General features: G+C 35.1%; 3 protein-coding genes across 4 annotated transcripts; 1 reads left to right on the top strand and 2 right to left on the bottom strand.

The window, feature by feature from the left end:
• Positions 1-7: 7 nt before the first annotated feature.
• Positions 8-9,056, bottom strand: LOC123883275. Its single transcript, XM_045932023.1, has 3 exons — positions 8,051-9,056; positions 5,191-5,498; positions 8-815 (listed from the first exon to the last, which is right to left on the bottom strand). Exons 1-3 carry the CDS (start codon positions 8,842-8,844, stop codon positions 460-462), a joined length of 1,458 nt encoding a protein of 485 aa, XP_045787979.1. The 5' UTR covers positions 8,845-9,056; the 3' UTR covers positions 8-459.
• An 854-nt stretch (positions 9,057-9,910) lies between these two features.
• Positions 9,911-11,875, top strand: LOC123883264 (photosystem II D1 precursor processing protein PSB27-H2, chloroplastic). 2 transcript variants are annotated; one of them, XM_045932008.1, is made up of 4 exons: positions 9,911-10,084; positions 10,380-10,541; positions 11,060-11,466; positions 11,581-11,875. In XM_045932008.1, the coding sequence occupies exons 2-4, from the start codon at positions 10,454-10,456 to the stop codon at positions 11,716-11,718; spliced, it is 633 nt and encodes a 210-aa protein (XP_045787964.1). In that variant the 5' UTR covers positions 9,911-10,084; positions 10,380-10,453; the 3' UTR covers positions 11,719-11,875. The 2 variants fall into 2 exon arrangements, with proteins under 2 accessions (XP_045787964.1, XP_045787968.1); XM_045932012.1 differs by having other exon boundaries at positions 9,918-10,084; positions 10,359-10,541.
• Positions 11,876-13,673: 1,798 nt separating this feature from the next.
• Positions 13,674-17,052, bottom strand: LOC123883254 (imidazoleglycerol-phosphate dehydratase, chloroplastic-like). Its single transcript, XM_045932004.1, has 8 exons — positions 16,723-17,052; positions 16,513-16,637; positions 15,766-15,870; positions 15,555-15,647; positions 15,079-15,153; positions 14,898-14,960; positions 14,603-14,712; positions 13,674-14,074 (listed from the first exon to the last, which is right to left on the bottom strand). Exons 1-8 carry the CDS (start codon positions 16,952-16,954, stop codon positions 14,047-14,049), a joined length of 831 nt encoding a protein of 276 aa, XP_045787960.1. The 5' UTR covers positions 16,955-17,052; the 3' UTR covers positions 13,674-14,046.
• Between the last annotated feature and the right edge of the window lie 30 nt (positions 17,053-17,082).

Below are 17,082 nucleotides of genomic sequence, written 5' to 3'. Positions count from 1 at the left end.
AACAAGCTCATTAACTGCCTAGAGATTGATTGATACGGTTTGCAGGAAACAGTAGTACAAATTTTCATTCTCTGCCACTGCAACACAAAAGGAAAATAAAGATCAATTGTACACAAACATCCCACACTCTACAAGGGGAAAAGCAAGGACACAGCCAAGACTTTTAAAGTAAAAAAGAAAATTAATGCTTTCCAGGTTGTGAGATGGCTGTAAAGAAAACAAGTTTTCCTAATTTCTACTGTTAACTACAACAGGAAAAATCAAGATGAATAAAGAAAATTAGAATAATTATTATTGGCAAAGTTGCCTCCTAGTGTACATTAAGCCTATTGTACATTGAAACGCTCACAACATAATGAGAAAGAGTCACCATCTTCATAAATTAGGACTATTAATGCAACAGGAATGATTTCATCCACAATAATCCCACCAATCATTCCATGTTGTATAGTCCAGAAACTACATGGAAGGTTTGTATTCTCTCCGGCTCTCTAAGACTACCTTCTTCCTTGTGTCCAAATCAAGTTTGTCGAGATCAAAAGCAGTTCCTAGATAGCCATACAAGATCCTCATTTTCTCTCCTTTTCTTTCATCAACCTTCACAAGGTTTGGATTGTTCTCATTGTCCTTTCCTAATGTTTGGGCCTGCACACGAGCCCAATCTTTGCGCCCATGATTTTCCTTCTTAAAGTGTTCAGAAAGCCGGATGGCTGCCTCCAAGCCTGATTTGTCCCCATTAAATTTAACAAGTGTTATGCCCAAATGGCCTTCTTTTCCATATACTGCCTTTGATTTGCCACCCACAATTCCAAACTCTGGAAAATGTATGAAAATCAGATCGAAAAAATATTTTTCAAAACAAGTTTATTACTATCAGACATTTGAGTGCAAAAGGTTCAAAAGACCCAAGATTTCGTTAAATACTTGCAGAATATATAAGAAATGGAGAATAATATGAACACAAACGAAGACACGGGAACTAGAGCAACCTTAATACTAAAGCAACTTAATATCTCTAGATTTTTCTAGTTATATTAACTAGAGTAACCTTAATATCTCTAACTTTTCTCGTAATCCATTACTTGCTTTAAAAGCCTCTATGATTTTCTATTTTGTAAAGCCCTACAAAAAGAATAAATACTAAATAGGGCTCATCACAAAGTGAATTGCCACCAAGCAATAACAAGGAGAAAGGGTTTAAGACAGACCATCTATATCATGAGAATAGAGACAGTAAGGAGAGTATAAGGATGATGATTAACAATTAAAAAACAGTATTTAAGTTATCTACATTTCTATCCCACCAGTATAGACAAATTCAGGTAACAAAACACACAACATAACTTGTACAAATTAAAACAGAAACTGGGCCAGAAAGCACATAGAATAAATCAATCCCTTTTCCCTGTTGTAGAACAAGGCAATGGTGTGAAGTTAAAAAATGCAATCAAACTCCAAGTCTAGTTGAAAATGTCTAAACCACAAAATATCATCCTTAATGCTACGTGAAAAGAAAGAAAAAAAAAAAAGGGTTAAGCAGCATATGTAGAGATTTGATCTACACTAAATGAAGAACTAACAAACTAATGCACACCTACTCTCTTCACTGTAACATCAGATGTCAATAAATGAACACATGCATGTGCATAAATGTACTGCCACGTCTTCCTTTGCATAATGGACAGGTAATAACAATTGTGCACATGCACAATTCAACATTTTCAATCTCAGTGAATAACCGGGTGCTCGATGGAAAACCAAAATAATTTCACATATTTCAGAAACAGTTTACATATATTGAAGAGTTGTTCACAATAACATTTGCCAGATTTATTTTCTTCAGGCCATCTAATCTGTTGTCATGAAAATATCAACACCAGCACCAGCATGTGTATAAATGCACAGCTACATGTGTTTGTAGTTCTGTACAGAAATGAACAATGTGTATTTGTGCGCACTTCACACTCAATTCATATAAGGACATAGTTAAGTAACAGCTAGAACATCATAAAATGATGCATAGTATGAAGAGCAATCCAGTCACAACATTCAAACCCTACTTTCATAAGTATACAAGTTATGAATCTAGCCCAAAAGTATCAACACAAATCAATGATATAAATGATGAATGACGTTTTATGTCAGCAAGTCCAAAATCAACCATAATGATATAGCAGGTTGTGACTTATAGTGGCTATAGAAAAAAAATGCATATTTACATACATAAATGTGTAGGTAGTTAGGTATGAAGAATCATAAAAAACACAACACAGGCAAACCATAAAACAATCCAATACAGTTAAAAATTATAGTTCATGAATCAGGGACAGAGAACAGAAAGCAAGATCAAATTCAAGACAGAGAACTGAAAGCAAGATCAAATTCAAGACAGAACAAAAAACAGAAACAAAAAAAAAAAAAAAAAAACTGGAAGTAGGACGAGGTAATTCCCGAGAGAATCAGGGAAGAAGAAACATGGAATTGAGGATGAAGAAGACACAAATTTGCAGGTTGCAAATCAAGGTTCGTAAAATATGCAATACCATGACTTCCTGACAGTGTTCTGTTAGATTTCCACCATGTCATGAAGTCATGAACACTTCTTAACAATACTGACATCAATGTATATGTATAAATGCAAAGGAGTATACAAGTATCTGCATCCCCAGGAGGTTATGCAACATGGGTGGAAAGATCTACGCAAAACATCTCTCTCAATAAACAAAGGGAAATTTAAAATAAAATAAAATGAACCTAAACTATTAAATTAAAAAGAAAAAAACTGTAAGAACTGATTCAATTCAGGTAGGTAGCAAATATAGTCTAAATCATATTCCACACAGTGGACATATATTCCACACAGTGGACATGTTTAGGGAAGGTCGAGAAATCAGGCTTCTGAAAACACCGTATCCATAATTAACAAACCTACCACAGAAAGAAAAAGTTCAAAGAAATTCCTCAAAACCCAAAGGAGAAACCCTCATATCAGATACCCCTTAAATTACTTCGACAGTCTATAATTTGAATGCTTGTGATAGTATCAAAACTATTCAAGATACTCATTATTGCTTTCCTGTTCTCGTTACCTACACACCACAGTACATAACGATTTTACTTAAAAGAAAAACAATCATGGGTAGAGGGGAACTTCTTATAACAAGAAATTAACCACGATATAATTACAAATAAGGACCCAAGTTACACAGCTAATTTGATAGGAAGGAGAGTATAAAGGAATGGAGTACAATCACAGTGGTTATACAAAAATTTGGGGGGAAAAGGAAGAGTTTTTAATAGATTTTCAACTTAACTGTCTTGAAATCAAAATAAATAACATTCACATCTACTATAAGTTATAACAAAATTTTAAGCATCATCTCAAGGAACTGCCTGGCCCTAATCCACTTAAGTAATGCAACTCAGACAAACGCATGTCATTAGACATCAATACAGTTTTCACTATCTGATTGCAATTGGTTACACTAAACTTTTCAGCAGAATACACTCTAACTGCAAATGCAATTCGTGGCCAAATCAAATCTGGTTGCATACATTCGAACATCCATTGTTTCATGGAGTAAATCCCCATTATGCCCCTATTTTTATTTCTCCAACCTTAATGTTCATTGCCATACATAATTTGCATTTGAAGCAAGCTTGTGTTGCCAACCCTCACAAGCTTAAAATCCACTGTCGCTGGCAGTCTTTCCAGACATTATCAGGAATAGGATTCTTGGCACACCCACGGATTACCAGCAACCCCTTCTAAACACCTCAGCCATGCACTTTCCCAGACAGCTACTAACCCTCTGTTCACACTCCTGTAAACTATTTGTAGCTCTGTTCTCTTTTTTTCCTAACCCTTTCTTCTGCTACTAAAGCTCCCACTAGTTTTTCTTAGACTATGACATTAAATAGAAAGATGTCATAACTCTTTTTCTGGTGCATCTGTCGTAACTCTTTAATTTGGGTAATTTTATATTTTTTAGAATTAATATGGATATGGAAAAAATTATTTATACCGAGTCTAATCTTTGATGCAAAAGCCATTGCTCTATACGCTATTCTACTACAGCAGTTTCGGGGTCAGCTGCTCCAGCGCTGTATAGTTCAATAACTATTTTTTAACTGGACAGACTATAATGAGATTCAAAGAATAACTAAAATAGGAATTGATAACCTAGCGTTTGATAAAAAGAAATTCCGCAATACAATAGCCAAGCCAGAGAAAGAACCTATTGTAAAAATATATGAGGGGGCTCATGTATAATGTAAATGATATACACATGCATTTATTTCTATCAATCTACAGATCTATGTGTGTATACAAACACATATATACATGCGCGTGGGTATGTCTTTGTCTGTATTATAACTTGTGACTTTATGTGCGTATAAAAGTAAGCCAAAAGGATTGACTACAAGAAATTTCAAGGAAACAAAAGCTGTTACTGTCAATAATTCCTCAAATAATCGCAAAGGTTTACCCATGACTAAAACGGACACTAAAATGCAGATAAGAATAAATATGCTACTCAATAGTCCAACAAAAAGTAAACATAATATTAGCAAATAACAGAAAGAAGGACAAAGCGGCAGACGCTTTTAACTTCCCAATAGATATAATTCCAGTCAGATGGACAGACAAACAGATTTACCATTGGATAACTACCATAAAATGCTACATATCAGTATTTGCACAAAAGAAAAGACACGTTCGAAATAAATTCAAACACCAATGTTCAACAAAAGAAAAGACAAACATATTTACAATCGGATAACTACCATAAAATGCTACATATCAGTATTTGCACAAAAGAAAAGACACGTTCGAAATAAATTCAAACACCAATGTTAAACAAACATAGAAAACACAGACAAGTTTAGCCTGCCACAAGCGTACATCGGCACCGACTTAAAATGCTGAGTCTCACGAGAGTTTCAGTTCCTGATTTTATGTTCAAGACAAGTCCTATATAATTGATAGTGTCATAAGAGTATTCCATTAAAATGTAGCCTAAAGCATAGGTTGACAAACAAAGAAATATCAAGAAAGGTAAAGACCAGACAAAACTTCTATAAAGGGCTGCTCAGCATGCATGCAAGTAAGATTTTAACCTGATTATTCAGACCTTAAAGATAGACATCATAACAGAAAATGATAAAGAATGGAGAGGCACATTATACCTCTAATTTTACCATCCATCCATTTGTTTCCCAAACCCTCCATTTTGCCATCTCTACTTTTTCCTGTGTTTGTGTTGTGGATGATCACCAAAGGTGGCCACATGATCAGATCATCCTGATTTGCTTCTGCTTCATCAGCAGATAGATACTGATATGCCTTTGAGTTATCGGGAGGCTTTGAATGATTCCAACCCATTATGACACACAGAGCTTTGTGTAATCCCAAATGATCAGCACGTAAATCAGCATTATCTGAGTAATAAGTGTGCATAATGAGAGCATGTCTATCTGAAAAATCTTTAGCAACCCTGAAATTTGGAAATATGAAGCTCGTTGAAGAATGTATTTTAGGTACATCGTAGGTACAAAATGAAAACATAAAACCCAAGTCGCATCAAGGGGCTACTCATGAAAAAGCAGGGAACCCCCATCAAATCGTAAATCAGCATCATTACAAGTTTGGTAATAAAATGTTTTGGATGTCTATATTTTCAAAGGCATGTATAACAGTTATCGAAGTAACATACACGCCTTTGAAATGCATGACAAATAGACTCATTTTTTCGACACATTGTCAGTCCACAATCAAATAGACATACTCAAATCATCACTACACCTCATGGCCAACCTATACAAAAGATTGAAAAAACTATATATTGAACCAGGAGGCTTACACAGCTTTCTTAGACAGGAATGTGTAAGTTGGAAAATGATGACAGCAACAACATTTTCATAAATCAACATTAGTATAAAAATACAAAATGACACATAAGCGTTAACATATTACAAGTCATAAAGATCTACAAACTGTTAAGAGGCACAAAGGGCTCCAATGTGGCACAATAACTTCAAACATTCAAAATTAAAGCACAAGTGTGTCAGAAAATACAGGAGCTGTGGCCAGGTTACAGAGCAAAAAACAAACAAAAAAAACTCCGAAGAATTATAGCAATATTAACAAAATCTTGCCGCTTGCCAGTCACCAAAACAAACATTAGCGGTAGATCATAGAAGTTACATAAAAACTGAGACAAGCAACCATGAGATTATAAGTATATTTGATGGAACAACTAAGTTTTCCAATACACCAATTCCTACAAACCACAAACTAAATTGATCTGAACTACAAGTAGTCTGCAAATACCACTTTCCATGGTTTCGAAAAGAACAAGCATATCAACAGCAGAAATATTTAACCTCAATAAATACACATTCAGTAAGAATGTATACTTATGTAAACAACTTGATATAAGCAACATAAATCCACAATGTAAGATAAACTTAAGGGCTCGTTTGGTGCGCAGGATAGGATAGTGACAGGATAGGATATACAACAGGATAGTGATAGGATAAGATATCAGCAGGATAACAGTTATCCTCAGTTATCATATCCTGTGTTTGGTGCACACATGATAACAAACATGATAACTATTATATCATGTGTTTGGTGCACACAGGATAACAAACATGATAACTATTATCATATTTTTAATACATACTTATTCATACCAATATGATAAGATACATAACATATTTAAATGACAAAATTACCCTTGTAAAACAATTGTTATTTTTTAAAAATTATATTGTAATACTTTGAATTTTATAAATAAAAATATAAATAAGTAATCAACGATTTTTTTTCTTATCCTATCCTGCTGGTAACCCAGCTCAAATTCAGGATAAGGATTATAACTAGAGAAACAGGATAGGATAAGCTTCAGGATTAACTTATCATATCCTGCTGTGTCACCAAACACTGGATTGAGACAAGATATGATACAGTTATCCTATCCTATCTCTTATCCTGTGCACCAAACGGGCCCTAAAGGGCTCACTAACTCGCTATTTCGCAATTGTATTCACATTTCACAGCATATAATATCCGTATCAAAATTTACTGGCCAGCCTAGACGACATCACATGCACAAAAATAAAATTAGTTTCCAATAAGTGTAAAACTCTTAACTGATCAAATCAATTGTGAATTTTAGAGTAATAACTCTAAATACCCGCAAATAATGACATAGGAAGTTTGCCAACTAACTCCAATGCAGTACAAATATACACAAGGAACCAAATTTGGCAGCCTTTGTCAAGGACCAAGTTTGTGAGCCTATTCGACTGTTACTTTCAGATATTGAGAGTAACTTCAATTAACTAAACAGAAATGATACTGCCCAATGGGAACTAGCCCTTATATAGAGGCTAAGCATTTAGAACACTGAGCTGTCAAAACTTGTGTTCATACAGTTTTGACAGTTACAGGATCAGTTAGCAACTAACTGAAAGTTAGTTGAGTCCTATCCTTTAATATGGGGTAAGAGCGTCTTGTCTAAATGTTTAAAATAACTAGCTATATGATGTTAGCATTCTAACAGCAAGAAGCCTCCATTCAGGTTGTTTCAAAGAAAAGGAGAGGGCCGAGATATTTTAATAGAATCAAGAACCTTGACTAGTAAATTAGTAATGTTAATATGTTTCAAAACCATGGCTTGCACAACATGGTAAAACTCGAAGCAGCATTGATGTTAGACGGTTGCTAAGAGAGATACAACTACAAGGATAAATTTTAGATTGAAAAGAAAAAGGATAGTTTAGACAATAGACACTAGAGTTCATAAACTTCAATCAATTTTTGCCCCACATTTCCCCTCCCCTCCCCTCTAAACATCTGAACCAAATGAAGGTTCTCTATTCATTAATCTTCCCCCCTTTCCCCTCAACTGCTAAATAACCATACTATATACCCTTAAAGCCTACGACCGCATTGCCTTTAATGTCACATCATATGAATAAATTCAAAACAGACAAATAAAGAAGAAACGATGATAATCAGGTGAAATATATTCTACGAAACCTGTTATTGCCACTGCCGCAAGCAACACACTGAAACCGTCCTTGCTTCCCATCCTCCAACAAATTCTTCTTCAAAAAAGGATTATCATTGATTAACCTAACATGGTGAAGAAAGGCTTTCTTGACAGCACTCTGATCAATCTGCACATGTCTAGCATTAGCATTAGAATTATTAGCACTACCAACCCCATCAACCCTTAAGTGCTTAGAAGGTCTCAAATCAACAGGTTCCATCATATCTCTCTTAATGGGACCACTAGGACCCGGAGGAAACTCACCACCACCAGGAACCCTATTAGCAAACCCATTGGCATTACGCAAAAGGTGCTCCCTTTGTTTGGCAAATTCATCCCTACCATCCTCGCCGTACTTTCTCTTCCCCAAGGCGACTTCCATTGGATTCTGGAAATCAGGATGGCGGCCTGGACCGGGAGGGAACCCAAAGCGGTCGAGAGGGCGAGGTAGGGGTGCGAAATCTTTGTAATCAGGGGGAAGAGCAAAGTAGGATCGGACGCTACCATCGGCGAGGATAATAGTTCGACGTTCGAGCATGTGGAAGCCGTAGGCCGGTGGAGGAGGTGGACCGGGCTCCGGGAATTGAAAGGGGATTAGGGCAGGGTGATCGTTTGGGAGTTTGGGGCTTGGATTAGGGTTAGGTTTAGGAATATTGGTGTTGGGTTTGGATTTGGATTTGGGATCGGGAGGAGATTTGGTGGTGTTGATGGTGATGACGGAGGAGTTAGACTCCCATCGGGTTTTGCGGTGGGAGGATGAAGATTTGTTACCGCCGGCCATCGTAGTGGCGTGAATTGGGTCGGTCTCTGATCCGAATAGCTTTAAATTATCACACCGCAATTAACATATAAATAAACTCTTTTTTTCTTTCTTCTTTCTTCCCCAATTCACTTTTGCAGTTATTTATTCCTCACAACTGAGCTGGGGTATATCATATGTTAGCTTGCAGTTTGCATTGCCATCAAAAATCAAACTTAGATCTATTAAAAATTGAGTTTAATTTTTATTAATTTACATGTCAATTTGTTAATAAAAAATATTTATTCCTCAAAAATAAAATTAAGGGTAGAGTTGGTATTATGAAAAATTGACATCAAATTTTTTTTGTATCTTTTATATTTAGGTTTAGATTTAACACATAAATTTAACATTTAAATCTCACATTGGGCTACGCGCTTTTTTAGTTTTAGTCCCTGTATTTAAAAAAAAAAAACGTATTTGAATGTGTAAATTTTGTTGATTTTCGTCCCTTCAGGTTGAGTTTGTAGCTAATTCGTAGCTAGTTTTTTAACGGGAGAGACAAAAATCAACAAGATTTGCGCATTTAGGGACGTTTTTAAATAAATGAAGATACAAAGATTAAAACAAAAAAACGCTTACATATAGGGATCAATGTGATATTTAAGACTAAATTTAATGATGTGCTACCCCAACATTTACATTTTGTTTGGTTTGAAGGAACGGAAGTGAAAAGAAAGAAAATTACGGAAACGGATGAACGAACTTGAATTTGTCCAAGTTCATCGATCGGTTTCCCTAATTTTTTTCCTTCCACAAAACCAAACACACCCTTAATTAATTTAATTAATGTGACACGTTATGTATTTTTAAACATAATACGTTAATATATTATTGGAAACATGTATAATAATTTTATACCGACAGTGTGTATATAAATAGAGTAAAAATAGCAAGTTTCTGAAATTTAGAGGGTCAAAATTACAATTTAACCATTTTCAATTTAGCTTTTTATTTATGAGTAATGCTAAACAGTGCCTCAGACACTAGTTAATCATATAAAAAAAGAAAACAAATGATAAAGTTAATGATATGCGTAACAAGTTTGGAATCTTTATGTGTTTCTCTAGTGACATAGACACCACATCAGACTATCCATCCTTCTTCTTGTTCTTCATCACATACATGTTATCCGTGGGGAAGACCACCACCCACCGCCAACCAACCTCCACCCGAGGAACAAGATAGCCACTCACAGGAGAGGAAAAAAGGGTCTTGTCAGGTTCGACCTCTGTTTTTATTTTATTCTTTTAAAAAAAAATAATTCAGCAAGCAGATAGAGTAGGATCTAATGTACTAAGAAGTCATTCAAATTTTACAAAAATGAGCAATTCTTCAAATTTTGAAAACTTCCCACTGTTCATTTTGACTTAACCATATGTTATATGCATATATGTATGAGTCTGTCTAGGTGTTCAAAAATTCATGCTTTAATGAAGAAAACTGATGATAATGCATAAAGTTGTATGAATAATTGCATTGCATGATTCATAAAGGTAAAATTCTATGCTTGCAAGGTTGAAGAAGAGACTATTGCTGCTTTTGTGTATTAAGTGGATGTGATTAGCATTGTGGAAATTTATAAAGGACAATGGCAGTTACCTTTGCAGCAAATATGTGTTCTATCACAAGTAGTTCTAAGATGCCTGAAGGAATCAAAAGATTTGTCGACATTGAAGGTATGCTCAAACTATATTATGAAACACTTTTTATTCTTCCTTAAAGTTTTTGACTTTTTTGTATCACTAAGTTTTGTGCTGGATGATAACATAATTCATGTGAATTGTTATTCTCTTATGGAATATTTTGAGATAATGACTCAATTTGATCATTTGAGAGTGGACAACATATTTGCACTATAGTATTGGTAGTGTGCCTCTTAAATTGTTTTCAGACTTTTTGGATTAACTTATTTGAGCTTATTGTGAGACTGTTTTTGAGAATAGTTTATGATAATAGTTTATGATAATAGTTTATAATTTATTTATATGAAAATGGTTTGTCTTTATTTTATATTTTGTTATCAAAATAGCTTATACATAAGCACTTATATGACAAGTGTATATGCTATAATCACTTAATTGTGTTGTTTACCTAAATAGAGTATTGGTTGGTGGTGTCATACATTACTTATAACATGATAAACTGAGTAACAGTAGGTCCTTCATTTATTGACAGCTTTTCTGCAATATAACAGATAAACTGCAATCCAGGTCTAATATTCCACTGCTTCCTCTCGAAACTTCTAGTCGTAGGCACCTTTCAATCAGTATTGGCACTTCATTAGTTACAATAACATGCTGTTATGGTTTATCACCATTAATGGCATGGGCAGAAGAGAAGTCAGATGACAAAGAGGAAAATGACAATGGGGTTATTGGGGCCGTCAAATCGTTATTTGATCCGAATGAGAAGACAAAGTCAGGAAAAGTTTTGCCAAAGGCTTACTTAAAGTCCGCAAGAGAGGTAGTGAAAACACTGCGCGAATCTTTAAATGAAGCCCCTGATGATAATGCCAAATTTAGACGGACTGCAGATGCAGCAAAGGAGTCGATTCGGGAGTATCTTGGTAGTTGGAGGGGAAACCAAACTATTGCTCAAGAAGTATGTGCTCTGACTGAACTTAATCAATGAAAATTCAGTGTTTTGACTAGCATTTTGTTGTATACTAGCCTTTTCTTTTTGCAAATATTCATGCTTTGGATTGATTCCTTGCAGGAATCATATGCTGCTTTGGTAAAAGCAGTAAGATCTTTGGCAAACTTTTACTCAAAGGCAGGGCCATCAGCCCCACTGCCGGGGGAAGTTAAGTCTGAAATATTAGATTATCTGAATACTGCTGAAGAATTTTTGTAGAAAATCTTACAGAATGTGTACTGCAACTTCAAACCCCCTGAAACCAGATAGCATGATAGTAGCAAATTCTTTTGTAACAAAGAAACTGATCAAACTTCTGTTTTTTCTATTCTTTTGTCATGTGAAATATATTAACCTACGTTTGGTTGATGATTAATGTGCTTTGTGTTTGGCCTTAATAGTAGTAGGAGTGCTAATAGTTTTGCCCATAAAAGAAATGCCATCTCAATAGACAATAGCTAGAGTTACTTGTGATGCCATTTGAGCTCACAAATGCATCCTCCGCCTTCCTAGTCATAATGAATAATGTCATCAGTGACCTTGGTCTTTTTTAATAATATTCTGTATATGTGCACAAAGAGGAGCATGTGAATAATTTAAGGATTTTATTTCCCTAACTACACATCAACTAGTAGTAGTTAATCAGAAAATTGTAACTTCATGACAACAAAAATATAATCTCTGAGGCGTGTAGTGTGTAAGTATGGACGGGCAGGCAGGCAGTCCACCCAAAGAAGGAAGAGGTCAGTTCAGGTCCTGAAATAGTGGCTTATTCACATGCAATATTTCCCATGCATATTTCAGCCAAACTTTGGGCTAGTTTGGTGCAATATACTTTTTGTGAAAAAATCACTGTTTGAGTTCTTCTTTTCGCGCACCCAAGTCGCTCACAACACCAGGCCCAAATATATGGAGGGTGTACACACGCAAGGGAAAAAAGAAAAAAAAATCACCAGAGAAGTAAGAGAATGTGTTCGGCTGGCATTCCTAAAAGGGGAGGGCACATACTTTCTGTTATTTCATTTTGGTAATAAAGAGGGTAGTGAGTTAGTTTCCAGGTATCTTGAAATTCACCTAAGTTTGTTATAATGGAGAGCCATCGCTCTCTGGAGGGGCGTAGCCCTGTGGCAGTGTGAAGTTTATTCCTATTCCTTCACCTGTAAACCCTCTTATAATTAATAAAGCAGAACAATTTTTCTTCCCAAATTGTTACTACAGAGAGGTTCTTTTGTAAGTTGAATTAGGATCAGAAGGAAGATTCAATATTTATTGTACAATTTTGTTGAGATATGTTAACAATGTAGGACGAGGTCATGAGTATTATTTGAACAAGGATATGCCAATGGCAATTCCAATGCCACCTTATGAATGTATCATATTGAAAAGTTGTGCTACAATTAATGACTTAAAGCTAGAAGTTGAAAGGAATTTTGTAGTGGAATCCAATGGGAATTTGATGAATACAAACGGGAATGAAATGGTTTTTGGGATGATTGAAGTTGGTGGAAAACTTGTTCTTGAAGGTTGGCATGGTGGTGACATGGGAATCAATATGGTTGAGCAAATATGTGAAAGGGATCCAAATAAAGGCATTGTCTGATGCCAGTTTCATTATTTTGTCGGCTTATGCAAAGTTGAATTAGGTTTTATGTATTATTATAAATTAGTCCATGGTAAAATAATTTATAAAAATACAATTTTCACTAGTAGAAATATAATCTAATTTATATTGCATAAGCTAAGAAATAAACTAAGGGCTCGTTTGGCCCAACTTTTTTTAGAGCTTATCCAAACGGCTTATGCAATATAAATTAAGTTTTATGCTATTTTATAAGTTCACAATAGTGAAAATTGTAATTTTATAAGTTATTTTATCATAAACTACATTGACAAACTTATAATAATATATAAAAATTGCATAAGCTCTGAAAAAAAGCTGGGTCAAACAAGCCCTAATCATCTGCATCGTGAATCTGGCTTTTTGCCATGGCATATCTGAATGAAAGTTGCCTTGGAGACTGCTACTACTTTGTCTTATCTCCATGCTTCTGAAATCATTCACCGTGATGCAGGGGCGGATCTATAGCCCAGGAAGCCGAGCACTTGTCCGGGCTCCGGTAATTTTTTTTGGTATTTTAGGGATTAGTTTTGGGGAAAACTGAGATTTTTATGGGTTAATTTGGGCAAAACTGAGATTTTTATTGTTCAAAATTGAGACTTTTAGTACAAAACTGATATTTTTATTTAAAACCGAGATTTTGCCCAGGATTTATTAATTTTCTGGGTCCGCCACTGCCGTGATGTGAAAACAAACAACATTCTCCTTGACAACACCTTATGTACAAAGAAAGGTAATAACAACAAAGAGAGGTAACTTAAACTTCTAGAATAAATATGAATACAATAATGTTTTTTGCAGAGACTAGGAATTTGTAACAGATCTATTTGTTGAACTGCAGAGGATGATTTGGATGCATATGTTTGATGACTGCAGAGGTCCCCTTGCATAAGTAGTTCGATCCGAATTATGGATAGCAGCTGAAGATATTAACTACGTGACAGGACCCCTTTTGAACTGCATATTTGAAGAAATTTATCCGGTTCAATAGAAAAGTTATAAATATGAATACAAAAACATATACACAAACAAAACCCTGATTATTCTAACTTACAAATATCAGCTAACATTAGTTAATACTTAATATGATTATCGATATTCCTTAATTTATATTGTCGTGAGTATTCTGCTAGTTGAATCAGTGTTGTCAAATAGAGGCTATAGGCCTATAGTATAGCAAAATTGGGACAAATAGTTACTGTTCTCAATATGCTATAGCATAACAGTTATTTTATTTGAACAAACAGCTATTTTCCACGATTCGCGATTGCAACACAACAACTTGGAATGAGTAAAATCGATTATTCTATCCTCATAGTATATAAACAAGGAATTGAAACGTTCAATTCAGGAGCAGAGAGATCAACTTGTAATCAAGCGACAAGGAGAAAAAATGTAAATAATTTTTAAGTAACACTAGCAGCAAAGTAGTGCATATAGTCTAATTACAAGATAAAATAAATATTGGTTTGAGAGATATTAAACCTTGGTATTGTTCCATGGCGACGTGTATCATACTCCGTTGCTTGTCGAAGAGCCCTGGCAAATGCTTTGAAGGTTGCCTCAATAATATGATGGGAATTTGTTCCAGCAAACTGTGCACAGATGAATTCAAAGTAGGAATGAGATATATATCTAAAATAAAGCATGGACCTCAAAAATTGAGGCTGGAATATGTAATCAATTCATGAATAATAATAATAATGTAGAAAGAGCACCTAGCCCTGGTAAAACATCTATAACATTCAATATGTTTATTTCATGATGAAATGCCTAGTACCTGTCGAATGTGAAGGGTCATACCAGATGTGTTCACCAATGACTGGAAAAAATGCTCCACCAACTACATACAAGGATATTCAGAGGACTCATCCATGAGTAAATTTTAAACTCAATAGTCAAAAACTGTATAAACAAAATTCTAAACTGAACCATGAAGCAATTAAATAGACACGTACTACCTGAGTGTCATATGTCCCAACCCTCTGAGTGGGTAGCTTTAAATCATAACCTAGATGTGGTCGGCCAGATAAATCCTGGATAATGTAAGGGAGGAAAGCTATGGTGAAGCACAGAACAGAAAGTTAAAGTGGAAAAATAAGCTTATAAATGTGATCAGAATGGTTGTTAAAATTCCAAATTTCAAAGTACTGCTAGAGTGAATAAAAAAAGCCTTCACACAAGGCCACAAGCTCAGTGGTGCCCCATTGATAACTATGCTTTTTGAGTTGCAAAATTTATTGATGTGGATAATCAACATGATAATGTACAATTGTTGAGTCACACGTGCAAAAACCATTAAACTGTTTGAAAGTTTCTTTGTCCATTTAACATATTTGTAAGCAAGCACAAACTCTATGTATTCCCCCAATACACATAAAACTTGAATCATTAACAGAGAGTTCATTAATATTGCTACAAACAGTATGCAAATTACCAGAGAAACGTGAACTAATACTTCATCGAGTGGAGCAGAGAAGTTACCAAACCGGTTAATACCCTTCCTATCACCAAGGGCTTGCAGCAAAGCCTGGAGATAAAGTAACCGAAACTAAGATATTGAAGCATGTTCGACGTTCCAGGAACGACTGAAATAAGTAGAGCCAAAAAGAAAATAAATAAACAGCTCACTTAGCTGTTGGCAGTACCGTTCCAATAGCAAGAGCGACATCTTCATTTGTGTGATGGTCATCAATATGTGTGTCACCTGTAGCCTTTACATGCACATCGAACAGTCCATGTGAAGCAAGTTGCTGAAAATTCAAAACCAAGTTTGTTAGCATAAATGCTTTAAATCCATAATACTAACATCCTTAACAACTAGTTTTCAAGTTAAAATGGAGACAAAAGCAAAAAAAAAAAAGGCATATCATTACTATCTGATTCTAACAATTCAAATTTCTACAAGTAATACTAGAAAGATTCTTGTATAGACAAGTCCACCATTCATCCCAATTGCACCTAGCTCTTTATCTAATATCTAATACATGATTCACATGCTCAGTATTCTACTATATAACAAAAACTCACCATGGAATAATACACATTCTGGCCTTGCAACATTTGTTAATAGATTGTATGTGTGCGCGCGTGTGTGTGAAGTGATTGAAATCTCATGTTACTTATAAAAAGCACGTGGATAGCAAGAATGGGATATCAAAAAAGCTATAGCAATAGCATCAACACTTTATATTGAAAGTGTGTCCCAGACACATGTTGGTGTCACACGCCGAACACACCACACTAATATATACGAGATTATATTTGATCACTTCCATTTTCTTAAATTTGTATCGGTGACTACCTGTCAGTGTCCGGTGTATGTGTTATTAGTGTTTCATAGATAAAAAGTACCATAAACATAATAGCATAGCAATTGAGTTGAAAATACTAACATCAAGCATATGATCAAGGAAGGGAATTCCAGAACTAGAATCAGCAACCCCAGTTCCATCTAAGTTTATTTTGACTGATACATTGGTTTCCTTGGTGACCCTTTTCACCTCACCAATTCTAGAACCTGAAAATGATCAATAAAGTATTCAAATTTCATTGAAAAATCCAAAATCCCAATACATTGAAATCACCCTTTTAAGAAGAAAGACCTGAGTCAAGTGGGAAAGTTGAAGTGTTGTTGCCATCCACCAAAGCAGCGGTGGAGATGTTTCTGGAAGGATTCAACGGTGTGATTTTGCGGGGATTAGTTGAAAAGATTGAAGCTTGAAAAGGTGGGCATGTTGGGTTCGGTTTTGTCTGAAAAACAGAAACCCTAGATTTCAGAGACGGAAATGAAAGGGATTTTGGGTGCAATTGAGGTTGTGGTAGAGTGAGCTCCATTGATGAGGCAGTGAGTGTGAAATGAAAAGCAGAAATAAGGAAATTGTCCGGAACAGAACAAATGCAAATTTGTAGAAGCTCTTGTCTATGTGCTGTTTGTTTGTTTGTTTGTGGTGTTAGTGAGTAAT

The sequence above is a fragment of the Trifolium pratense genome, linkage group LG1 (genome assembly GCF_020283565.1).
Source record: "Trifolium pratense cultivar HEN17-A07 linkage group LG1, ARS_RC_1.1, whole genome shotgun sequence".
NCBI lineage: Eukaryota > Viridiplantae > Streptophyta > Magnoliopsida > Fabales > Fabaceae > Trifolium > Trifolium pratense.
Note: the sequence above shows the minus strand (reverse complement) of the source record. Positions and strands in the feature narration are given on the sequence as shown.

Bases quoted from the DNA above. Each gene is read 5' to 3' on its own strand.
- LOC123883275 (XM_045932023.1), bottom strand. From the start codon at position 8,844: ATGGCCGGCGGTAACAAATCTTCATCCTCCCACCGCAAAACCCGATGG. The intron at 5,499-8,050 runs GTTTCGTAGAAT...TCCAAATTTCAG, and splicing joins TGCGGCAGTGGCAATAACAG to GGTTGCTAAAGATTTTTCAG. The intron at 816-5,190 runs GTATAATGTGCC...TACATTTTCCAG, and splicing joins GATGGATGGTAAAATTAGAG to AGTTTGGAATTGTGGGTGGC.
- LOC123883264 (XM_045932008.1), top strand. From the start codon at position 10,454: ATGGCAGTTACCTTTGCAGCAAATATGTGTTCTATCACAAGTAGTTCT. The intron at 10,542-11,059 runs GTATGCTCAAAC...GCAATATAACAG, and splicing joins AAGATTTGTCGACATTGAAG to ATAAACTGCAATCCAGGTCT. The intron at 11,467-11,580 runs GTATGTGCTCTG...GATTCCTTGCAG, and splicing joins ACCAAACTATTGCTCAAGAA to GAATCATATGCTGCTTTGGT.
- LOC123883254 (XM_045932004.1), bottom strand. From the start codon at position 16,954: ATGGAGCTCACTCTACCACAACCTCAATTGCACCCAAAATCCCTTTCA. The intron at 15,871-16,512 runs GTTAGTATTTTC...TTGAATTTTCAG, and splicing joins TCCTTGATCATATGCTTGAT to CAACTTGCTTCACATGGACT. The intron at 15,648-15,765 runs GTACTGCCAACA...CTTTATCTCCAG, and splicing joins TCGCTCTTGCTATTGGAACG to GCTTTGCTGCAAGCCCTTGG.